At 49.1% G+C, this 11873-nt stretch overlaps 1 protein-coding gene across 1 annotated transcript in view; it reads left to right on the forward strand.

The window, feature by feature from the left end:
• LOC308125951 (rho GTPase-activating protein 12-like) overlaps positions 1 to 5701 on the forward strand; it is a 55177-nt gene extending 49476 nt beyond the window's left edge. Inside the window, exons 9-17 of the mRNA XM_080489999.1 lie at positions 1530 to 1634; positions 1711 to 1809; positions 2471 to 2573; positions 2653 to 2772; positions 3064 to 3162; positions 3680 to 3757; positions 3994 to 4128; positions 4210 to 4315; positions 5423 to 5701. Coding sequence (XP_080346125.1) covers positions 1530 to 1634; positions 1711 to 1809; positions 2471 to 2573; positions 2653 to 2772; positions 3064 to 3162; positions 3680 to 3757; positions 3994 to 4128; positions 4210 to 4315; positions 5423 to 5597 — 1020 coding nt within the window. The 3' untranslated portion in view covers positions 5598 to 5701. The remainder of the gene's footprint in view (positions 1 to 1529; positions 1635 to 1710; positions 1810 to 2470; positions 2574 to 2652; positions 2773 to 3063; positions 3163 to 3679; positions 3758 to 3993; positions 4129 to 4209; positions 4316 to 5422) is intronic.
• Positions 5702 to 11873: the final 6172 nt, after the last annotated feature.

Consider the following 11873-nt stretch of genomic DNA (forward strand, 5'->3'; position numbering starts at 1 on the left):
TGGCCTGTCGGCCTGTCCAGGCTGCTGCTGTACGTCTCCACCCGTCTGCCTCCACCCGTCTGTCTGCATGTCTCTCTGCATGTCTGCAGTCCTCTCCTCCTCCTCCTCCTCCTCCTCCTCCTCCTTCTCCTCCTCTTCCTCCTCCTCCTCCTCATTTCAGACCTAAAACATTAAAACTCTTCTAACTGCCCCTCGTTCTGGTTTCACCTCGTTCCTCATGAAGCTGACGAGGGTGCGTTTCATTTCGTCACCTTCATCTCTGAGGACATTCTTCTCTCAAGGCTTTTAAAAAAACAAAAAAAAACAACCAACTTATTTTAAAATAATTAAACACCGGAGAGTTTTTCATCTTAATTCATCATTATTGTTATTCACCTCATTTCAAAAGAACTTCGATTATTTTCTTGAAAAATACCAAACGGGAAGAACGTGCGAACCCTTTTCGAGGAATCGACCCCGAGTCCCTGAGTGTGAGGTGGAAGGGCTCACCACTTCACCACCGCTGCCTGAAGATTAACTCACTTCCACACACACACGCAGATGACTGAATGTCTTTGTTTTGGGGGCGGGGCTTATACATTTATCTAATTTCTCTTAAGAATATTGGATGGAGGATTCGAACACGCCGCCCCGCTGAGTCGGCGGATATTCCACTGTTTGATAGGAAGAGAATAAAAGAAATGAAAAAGGGAAAAGATGAGCACAAAATAAACATGAAAAAATTAAGAGCGAGAGCCAAAACATTTAAAGTTTAAATAGGAAGTCCAGAGGAAAAAAATGTATTAATGTAAATAAATGAAGAGAAAAAAATGCAAATATTAGTTTAAAAATGAAGAGAAAATAAGTAACACATTTTGTTTTTAATAAAAAATCAAGAGAAAGGAACAAACGAGTTACGTAACTCCAGAGAGAAAAACAAAACAAAGCAAAAAAAAAAAATTCTAATTAAATTAGTAAAAATATGCAAGTATTAGATTAAAAGAAAGAAGAAAAGGGAGAAAAGAACAAAAACAGTTTAATAAAAAATCCTGGGAAAAGGACTAAAGCAAACTGTGGAAACTGGATTCAACCTGAACCTCCAGTGGTTCTGGATCTGGTTCTGGATCTGGTTCTGGATCTGGACTCTTTAACCCCTGAAACTGAAACAGTTTTTCTGAAATCCTTAAATTGAAGCTTGAAATGTTGAAACCAATCGTGACTAAAAGACCCGGTGCTGATTAAAGAGCACCAATAACAAGAACTAATGGTGTGTGTGTCTGTGTCTGTGTCTGTGTCTGTGTCTGTGTCTGTGTCTGTGTGTGTGTGTGTGTGTGTGTGTGTGTGTGTGTGTGTGTGTGTGTGTGTGTGTGTGTGTGTGTGTGTGTGTGTGTGTGTGTGTGTGTGTGTGTGTGTGTGTGTGTGTGTGTGTGTGTGTGTGTGTGTGTGTGTGTGTGTGTGTGTGTGTGTGTGTGTGTGTGTTTCCTGGCTTTGAGGTGTTTACGCTTCTCGATCGTCTCCAGAGTGTAAAACTTGCTGCTTCCTGTCTGCAGAAGTTCGGCGGCAACCAGTCGAAGCCGGAGTTCACGGTGGACCTGCGGGGCGGCTCGGTGGACTGGGCCTCCAAGGACAAGTCCAGCAAGAAGCACGTCATCGAGGTATTGAACCGGGTTCCCGCTCGCTGCGGCCGCCGCTCTGCCCGCCGCTCTGACGTTTGCTCGTCTCGTCCCGCAGCTGAAGACCCGCCAGGGGACGGAGCTGCTGATCCAGTCCGAGATCGACAGCGTGATCAACGACTGGTACCGGGCGCTGACCGAGACCGTCAACACACACGTGAGTGGACCGCACCGCCCGCGGCGCTTCTCTGAGCGCGGAACCAGATTCTGGCTGTTTCACTCTCCGGAGTATCGGCCCCGATACCTCAGGCTGGTATCGGTATCGGTATCGGTGCAACCCAAATAGTTCCAGTATATTTTAATACACGCCACAAATGAAAAAACGCCAGAATGTTGAGAATCAAACTGAAGGGAAAAGGTAGGATAAACTGCACACGAGTTACTTTCTCCTCTTTTTAACTGTAAATGACTCAAACTGTAGATTTTTCACTTTTTGAAAACATTTTCAGTCGTTTCGTTTCATTTATCCTGTTTTTACTTTTAACAGTTTATTATACTCAAATTTAACCTTTAATATCAGAATCCACATCTGTCCCTCTTTAATTCCTGTTTGTCTTCTCCTGGTGAAACATTGAGCTGCTGTGAAAAAAGTCTTCCAGCTCACCGCTTCCCCCTGGTGGCGCTTTGAGTTATAGCAGGTGAACTGTGAGCGTTTACAGTCTCACGTTTTCATCATTTCGGAATAAATACTGATATTTCTTTTCTTAAAATGAAAACTGATAATCCAGGGGATTAGACTCACCAGTCGGGTGATGAAGTTGGTTTCTCATTGGCCGGTGTGTTTATTCACACTTTATTTCAACTTGTGTGTCCTGCAGGCCTGGGAGTCTGACGAGGCCATCGAGGAGGACCTGCCCGAGTCCCCCGGAGCCGAGAAGCAGGACCGGGAGAAGGACCAGCGGGACTCCAAGAAGACCCGAGGTGAGCCGGGTCGGCGCTGAAGCCGCTCCGGTGGCGGCGGGTCGCTGTTCTCACGCCTCGCTCTGTTCCCCGCTTCCAGCCATGAAGACCTCGGTCAGCATGGACTCCTCGGACCAGAAGAAGACCAGGATGAAGCTCAAGAAGTTCCTGACCCGCCGGCCCACCTACCAGGCGGTCCGGGACAAAGGCTACATCAAAGGTACTGGAACCGGAACCAGAACCGCACCGGGGTGAGACTGCAGCAGGTTAACTCTGTGTGTGTGTGTGTGTGTGTGTGTGTGTGTGTGTGTGTGTGTGTGTGTGTGTGTGTGTGTGTGTGTGTGTGTGTGTGTGTGTGTGTGTGTGTGTGTGTGTGTGTGTGTGTGTGTGTGTGTGTGTGTGTGTGTGTGTGTGTGTGTGTGTGTGTGTGTGTGTGTGTGTGTGTGTGTGTGTGTGTGTGTGTGTGTGTGTGTGTGTGTGTGTGTGTGTGTGTGTGTGTGTGTGTGTGCAGACCAGGTGTTTGGCTGCAGCCTCTTCAGTCTTTGCCAGAGAGAAAACACTTCGGTGCCGAACTTTGTGACGATGTGCATCGACCACGTGGAAAACACCGGTGAGTATTTCTACACTTGAATCGGTTTAATGATCCGTTCCTGGACTTGATGGATGGATCAGCTGTAACCGATGGATGGATCAGCTGTAACCGATGGATGGATCAGCTGTAACCGATGGATGGATCAGCTGTAACCGATGGATGGATCAGCTGTAACCGATGGATGGATCAGCTGTAACCGATGGATGGATCAGCTGTAACCGATGGATGGATCAGCTGCTGTTAGTCTGAGTTCCTCTAAAGAGACGTGGAGGTTTCCTCTCCCTTCCTCATTCAAACTGTTACTGACGATAAATTCGGACGAATGTTTTCTTGTTTTTTATTCATCGATTTATTTTTATTTTTGGGGGAAAAGACCTGCTGTGATGAGGGTCTGTTCTGTCCTGACCCGGTTCTGTTCAGTCCTCAGCCCAGTTCTGCCCACTCATGACCCGGTTCTGTCCCGTCCCGTCCTGACCTGGTTCTGTTTCGCCTTGACTCAGTTCTGTTCCGTCCTGACCCGGTTCTGTTCCTGCAGGTCTCGATATCGACGGTCTTTACAGAGTGAGTGGGAACCTGGCGGTGATCCAGAAGCTGCGCTTTGCTGTGAATCACGGTAAGTTCTGGTTCCTCTCTGGTCCACATGTTTTTATTCTATAATTTGATTTGATTTGTTTATTTTAATCTTATTAGATTCCTCCACCCTTTACTCTCCCATTTACTACAGACCAATAATTGTTCCAAACCTTTGACCTAATAAACCAAACATGTTACCAGAGCAGCGGGTAGTGAAATAACTGAGGGTTTAAAGTCTGACCTCATTGGTTATCTGCCCCCCCCTCCCCCCTCCAGACGAGACGGTGGACCTGAATGACAGTAAATGGGAGGACATCCACGTGACGACCGGAGCTCTGAAGATGTTCTTCCGGGAGCTTCCTGAGCCGCTCTTCACCTATGGTTCCTTCAACGACCTGGTCGACGCCATCAGTGAGTACAGACTGCAGTTCCTCTAGTGTCCACCGGGTGGCAGTGTGCGCTCACTGTGTGTGTGTGTGTGTGTGTCCTCAGAGAGCTCCGACTACAAGCAGAGGGTGAGCTCCATCAGAGAGCTGATCAAGAAGCTTCCCAAAGCCAACCACGACACCCTGCAGGTTCTCTTCCAGCACCTGCGCAGGTACAAACTGGCGCCGCTCCACTGCCACGTCTCACGTCTCACCTTCCACCGCCATGCCTCACGTCTCACCTTCCACCGCCATGCCTCACGTCTCACCTTCCACCGCCATGCCTCACGTCTCACCTTCCACCGCCATGCCTCACGTCTCACCTTCCACCGCCATGCGTCACGTCTTACTTTCCACCGCCACGTCTCACCTTCCACTGCCACGTCTCATGTTCCACCGCCACGCCTCACGATCACCTGGCTCCTGCAGAACCACAGAAACCTGCTGTTCTGTTCAGTTTAAAGACATCAGATTTCCTGAATGAACCTGGATGAATGGAGGATGGAGGGTAGATAAATGGAGGATGGATGGATAGAGGGAATAAATGGAGGATGGATGGATAGAGGGAATAAATGGAGGATGGATGGATAGAGGGAATAAATGGAGGATGGATGGATAGAGGGAATAAATGGAGGATGGCAGCAGAAGGTTCTCTGCTCTTCTGTAGTCTCTTCTTAACCTGACCCTGCAGCTCGGGAATCGAACCGGGTCTCAACCTGTGTGACTCCTGGCATGTTTCCCCGTGGTACACGTGATTGGCCCGTATCCTCCGCCCACTGGTGCCTCTGCCCGCCGCTGCCTCCGCCCGCCGTATTCTCCGCCCCCCGCTGCCGGAGGCAGGATCATATGTTCACAATGACATTCGCCGGGTTTCCTATTTGCATTTATATGGCGGTGTGCTTGCTGTAATTCAGCAGCTATGAAGTGGTGAAGTGGTGTTTCTGCAGGAAATTTATAGCGCGACGCTCAGTGTGTGGAGGTTCTACATACATTTAATCTCCTCCATCTTATTGTTTGTTGTTATTGTGCATCTGCATGCCAGGGTGTAGATTCTGTTCAGAAAGGCTATTATGGTGCCGCCTGGAGGTGTGTGTGTGTGTGTGTGTGTGTGTGTGTGTGTGTGTGTGTGTGTGTGTGTGTGTGTGTGTGTGTGTGTGTGTGTGTGTGTGTGTGTGTGTGTGTGTGTGTGTGTGTGTGTGTGTGTGTGTGTGTGTGTGTGTGTGTGTGTGTGTGTGTGTGTGTGTGTGTGTGTAACCCTCTGACGGGCTGTTCCCCTGCAGGGTGATCGATCACGGGGAATCGAACCGTATGACCACCCAGAGCGTGGCCATCGTGTTCGGCCCGACGCTGCTGCGGCCGGAGACGGAGACGGGCAACATGGCGGTCCACATGGTGTACCAGAACCAGATCGTGGAGCTGATCCTGCTGGAGTACGACGGCGTGTTCGGGAGGTAGGCGGCGAGTTCCCGCCGCCGGCGCCGGCTTCTCTTCTTCTCTTGTTTCTGACTGAACTGGACCAACGAGTCGCCGACACTTTACGTTGCACTTTGGGACGTTATGGAGGCGGAGCCGTGTGGACGTTTGATGGATTTCAGTATTCAGGTTTTTTTTTTTTTTTTTTCCGTACACTGGATCGTGGCGGCCAGTATTCGCCAGGCGGCGCCGAGGCTGACGGGGCATTTCTGACATGAACTGGATCTGTTTCTGTGTCGTGGAGCTTCGTCTGTGACGTGTGAGAAAACAAACTAATCAGTGTTAACGGACCCGACGAAGTGGCAGGACCCCCCCCCCCCCCCCCCCCCCCTAAAGTCAGTGTTTATCCCCCCCCCCCCCCCGCTCTGTGTCGTGTCGTCTAACATGTGTTGGTGAAAGTTTCCGTCGGTTCCTCGTGGAGTTCGTCCTCGATCCTCCGGGGATCCATCGGATGTCCGGCGAGGGAAGGTGTGGCCAAAGGAAGGCGTGGTCGAATGAAGGCGTGGCCAGTGGAAGGCGTGGCCAGTGGAAGGCGTGGCGTTTGACCATGTGGCCGTGCAGAAAGCTCTCCAGGAAGCGGTTCAGTGACTTGAGGCGTGTTGAATCATTTTGATTTTGTACATTTGAAAAGAAGAACCACGACGGACGGGGAGTTTATTTTGTTTTTGTTTGGGTGTTTGCGCATGGTCGGCTGCACATTCTGAATGTAACTTTCAGGCTAACTGCTGTTTGTGAAGTTGCTCTGTCTGATAATAAAAGAAGAAGAATCTGCCGTGGGTTCCGGGAGCCTCCACTCTGCTCTATTGCCTCCTCGGCTTTAATCACATAATTGAATTAATCTACTCTGGCTGATGCCTTCTTATTGAATTGAGTGATTAAGCTTTCACGTCTCAATCAATTATTTTCCTACCTGTTAATTATGAAATGAACCGCGCCGCGTTTCTGCGGGTTTCTGCTGCCTCCATTAATCTGATCGCTCTTCGTTCTTCGGAGGCGGGTCTGTCATTACTCCTCGGGTCAAACATGGCCGCCGACCTGAAGGCTGTGGATTAATTGATGTCTAATTAGGTAATTGCCACAGTGCCAGGTTTGATTAAGAAGCGCCGGGCGGAGCGAGTGCCCCGCAGAGCTGCTCGCCGTTTTTCGCCGCGTCTTGATGCGGTGATCCTTCGACGGGAGTCGGTATTTATCAGCCAGGAGGGGAAAGATGCAGCAGAAGTCATAAATAGCGTCGTAAACGGTGAGACGCTGAGCTAAACGCTCGGTCTGGACGCCAAAGGCGTAAATTGAAAGTATTAAGCTCTGATCATGAGGTGGAATAACAGGACGCCCTCTAAGACGCTGTCGATTTAATGTGGACGTTATGACATCACAACACAAAACTTTACGACTCTGTTTCCTCAAGAACTTCATTTAATAAATGTAATTACATAAAGACCATAATAAAAGTTAAAGGTGGCTCGGTCACTCGGACCTCGTTTACACAACCAGTCAAAAGTTCTCGCTGTGGAAATGTTGGGGAAAAAACCCGCTCTGTCTCTCTTTCCATGGAAACGGCTCTAAAGGTGGAACTTTTTGAAAACCCTCAGACTCTGTTTCCATGGAAACGAGGAAAAATGCAATGTTTTTAAAAACGGCTCTCAAGGTGAAAGTTTTGAAAACACTCCGACTCAACTCTGAAACGCTGCGACTGCACATGCTCAGTAGAGCCAATCAGAACAAAGTTTTCCTCCCTGGTGTCATGACTCCCAGTCCATGTTCCCCTGGACTTGGTACTCTTATTTTGACAGTCACCGTAATAACAATACAACTTGGTCGTTTTATTTTGACAGTCACCGTAATAACAATCCAAGTTGGTACTTTTATTTTGACAGTCACCGTAATAACAATACAACTTGGTAGTTTTATTGTGTGTGTGTGTGTGTGTGTGTGTGTGTGTGTGTGTGTGTGTGTGTGTGTGTGTGTGTGTGTGTGTGTGTGTGTGTGTGTGTGTGTGTGTGTGTGTGTGTGTGTGTGTGTGTGTGTGTGTGTGTGTTCATTACAAAAGCCAACGCTGCCAACTAGTGGGCCAACATGAAAACGACATCATTTTCAGCGTTCCTTCTGAAACGTGGAACTTTCTGAAAGGAAACGGATCACCTTGGACGGGACGGAGTGTCAGTGGCGAGCGGCTCTGAATCATGCTGCAGACCGCAGAGTTAAAGGCGAGACGCTGGGGGGGGGGGTGTACCAAATGAGAAAACAATTAGATCATTTCTATAATTCATGGCAGCGACCGCAGCCCGGCCCGGGGGGGTCGGAGTGTTTGAAGTGCTCCATATGCTGGCGCTGGTGTGCGGCCTGATCCGTGGAGGCTGAGGTGTGGGCAGGTAATGTGAACAAGCCATTATGGAGCATGAAAGATTGATGGAGCTTCATGTGCAGGTGGGCCGGCAGCAGAGTGCTGCAGGAGGGGGGGGCTGGGAGGGGGGGGGGGGGCAGACCTCCAGACCAGCCACTGCTTTTTATTGGAAAACACAGGAAGTTAGGGATTCACCAATATGCACTGGATGTTGGAGGAAGATGCTCTATAATCTGATGTTAGAGGAAGAAGATGCTCTATAATCTGATGTTAGAGGAGGAATATGCTCTATAATCTGATGTTAGAGGAAGAAGATCTGCTATAATCTGATGTTAGAGGAAGAATATGCTCTATAATCTGATGTTAGAGGAGGAATATACTCTATAATCTGATGTTAGAGGAAGAAGATCTGCTATAATCTGATGTTAGAGGAGGAAGATGTTTTATAATCTGATGTTAGAGGAGGAAGATGTTTTATAATCTGATGTTAGAGGAGGAATATGCTCTATAATCTCATGTTAGAGGAGGAAGATGTTTTATAATCTGATGTTAGAGGAGGAAGATGCTCTATAATCTCATGTCAGAGGGGGAAGATGCTCTATAATCTCATGTCAGAGGGGGAAGATGCTCTATAATCTCATGTCAGAGGAGGAAGATGCTCTATAATCTCCTGTTAGATGAGGAAGATGCTCCATAATCTCATGTCAGAGGAGGAAGATGCTTTATAATCTGATGTTAGAGAAGGAAGATGCTCATAATGCCTCAACAGCAATAAGGTTGAACAAATAAAGACGGTCAGAGACGTGTCAGTATTATATGTAGTATTTTGTTGTGTGATTCCTGGGAATCAAACCGGTGAAACACAAATCATTAGAGCAGAGTAAACAACCAGCCACTGAGGTTTATTCCCAGAATGTTTGTGCAGCTTTCAAAAGAATCATCGCTTCTGTTGTTTTATGGAAATTTGAAAGAACATTATTTTTCCTTCTAAGTGTTTGTGAAGCTCTAATAGATGGTACCCAGTACTGGGTATCATCAGTACTTTTTTACCAATAAAACAAAACAATCCAGCCTCTGGATCAATGAAAGCCACATTTGATCCTCCACATATCCAATCAGAGTGAGTGCTGCAGCATCAGACTCCCCCACAGTACAAACTAAACTCCTGCAGTGACCAGAGGTTTAGAACTGTAAGAATCTTCCCCGCAGTAGGACTGGAGGTCTGGAGCAACAAAGTTTGTCGTCGCTGCAAACAAGAACTTCTTGATGAATTCTGTCAATTTAAAACTAACAGCGTGCCGCGCGTGTCAGCGACGCTAAACCTCAGACTAATGTTGAACTGCCGCTTCCTGCTACGCCGGGAAGAAGAAGAATCACTTCCTGTCGTGGGAGTAACTCATTTTCGCCGGTGAGCTTTAATCCAAAGACATTCGTTTCTGTAAATGTGCTGTCAGGGCGGCGGTGCGAGGCTAACGCCGCCGTGTTCCCGCGTGCACGCCGACGCTAAGTAAGCGTGTAAGTATTCCAAATGTCAGCCGCGGCTCGTCGCCGTTATTAACGAGCTTCGGGCAGCAGGAGTGGATCATTTTCCATGGAAATTCAATGCATTTTAAATAGCAGTGGATCAACATTCCAGCCCAGGATTTACATAAGGTAATTGCAGGATGCTGAACGCGCCTTTTCGCTGGCAATGAGGTTTCTTTCTCCTCTTTTACCGTCAGTAATACAATCAGGTCCATTAAGTAGGCAATAAATACAAGGCCAGTCTGTATCAGCGCTCCATGACAGATAATGGCGCCTCTCCAGAATATCTATTTATTTACCAATCGGACGGATACGGCCGCCGTTGTTTCAGACGCGCAGCTTTATGGCTAACGGGAGCTAGCTCCGTTCAGCTGAGAGGAGCCGCGGCGCCCGTCTGCCGCCGTATTTCTTCACCCGGGACGCGGGCGGAGGAGGAGGAGTCCCGGCGTTACACCTCTCCGAGGTCTACCTGCCGCCGCCGCTATGGGGGTCTGGGGAAATTAACTGGAGATAGCGAGCGAGAGCAGCAAAGACGCCAGCGGCGTGCTCACAGAGATCCATCAACCCCCCCGGCTGGCGGCTGAAACACGGTTCTGCTGGTTTACTGTCACCGGATCCAGTCCTTCTCCTCTGCAGGGCTCATTAGAGGAGGGCTGAGCTGGCTGGCCCCACCCCCACACACCCAACACCCCCACCCTGACCTCTGAGGTCACGTTAGTGGCGTGCAAGAGTTTATGGTAAGGATGCACCGATAGCGATTCCGATACCAGTGTCGGATTATGGGTACGATACTGTACTTAGAGTACATCAACATCAGCAGCAGGCCGAGAGAGGATGAGTGATGTCAGCGGTTTAGAGATTCTTTAAATATTAATGAGAACAACAGAACAACGGACTGTAAATTATGTTCTGATGAAATATCAAGAGGAGAAGAAAGATAGTTTGTACAACACCAGCAACTTCATCACCAGCAACTTCAACACCAGCAACTTCATCACCAGCAACTTCATCACCAGAAACATTTGGACCAGCACAGTTAGCCCGATGTCGCTCAGTAGTTTAACTGCTCAGAATGTAACTGCAAGCTGTGCTATATGCTACGTGCTACATGCTACAGAGTTTCAGGCTCACACACCAGTGACGCTACATGCTACATGCTAAACATGATTAGAGTGGATGCAGACGCTCTGGGAGGTAGTTCACAGTAGCGTATAGCCCCCGTGTGTCGTTTGCGTACGGAGCATGAGTTAGGCTTTTTGGCATTAAATAAGTACTCGTATCGGCAAGTACCTGAAGCTTAGTATTCTTACTCGCCCTTTCAAAAAGTGTTACCGGTGCGCCCCCGGTTGGCGGGTCCAATAGTTGACGGTTGCTCCTCCAGAGGAAGTTGAAGACGTCGAGGGATCGGCGGCCTGGATGGAGATGTGAGGTTGGATGTGATGAGAACTGACAGACAGACAAAGGAAGAACTAGGTGCTCTGATTAATGTGAGCGGTGGAGATGGCGGTGGGGGGGTTTGAGGTGTGTGGGTGGTGGTGGTGGTGGTGGTGGGGGTTCTGTTTTTTCCTCCCTGTCTCATTAACACTGTTGGCTCTGGAATCTGTTAGCTAACAGCGCGTGTATTCCCCCGGTGCCGCCGCTCTCCGTCGAGGCTGTAATTAGGACATTTCATCCGCAGACTTTTCACCGCCGCTGTCTGATTGGCAGAAAGACCCCACGTAATTACAGAGACCCTCGGCCCCCGACGAGGCATGGCTACATTGTGGGGTGGGGGTGGTGGGGGGGGGGGGTAGCTTTCCCCCTGAAACAAATCACAAACAAGAATTTAATTAAGGGATCAGCAGCCTTGCGTGCAGGACGTCGACTTTTTGATCAGGTGGATCTCGACTTGAAGTTTTCCTCCTCACCGCAGGTAGATCTCTGGAGGGGGGTGGTGGTGGGGGGGTGGGGGGTGGTGGTGGGGGGCGCTCCAGTTTGCCAGCCCTCTCATAAGCTCATTGGATTTGCTCCCGTGCCAACGTCTTACTTAATTAGCCTGCACATTTTTACGGGCATAAATCGCTTTTACATCACTGCCAGCGGAGCGCACCGCAAAGTGGGTCGATCATATATTATGTTGATCCTCCTCTGGCGCAGTTAAAGCCATACATTACATTTGAATTTGTCGAAGAGCCGAGGGGCCCCCTGGCATAATTCTTCTTTGTTGTGCTGTCAGCGCTAATCTCTCCCCAGGGGTCTCGACGTCAGCTCTCTCTCCCTCGCTCTCTTCCTTTCTCGTCGCTGCCCCCAGATCGGATGAGTAAAGGGACGTGGGGATCGAGCCGAGCCAGGAGGGCACCCACACATCCCCCCCCCCCCCCCCCCCCCGACACGTCAAACCTGCCTCCCACCTT

This window comes from Lipophrys pholis (genome assembly GCF_963383615.2).
Source record: "Lipophrys pholis genome assembly, chromosome: 20".
In the NCBI taxonomy this organism is placed as follows: Eukaryota; Metazoa; Chordata; class Actinopteri; order Blenniiformes; family Blenniidae; genus Lipophrys; species Lipophrys pholis.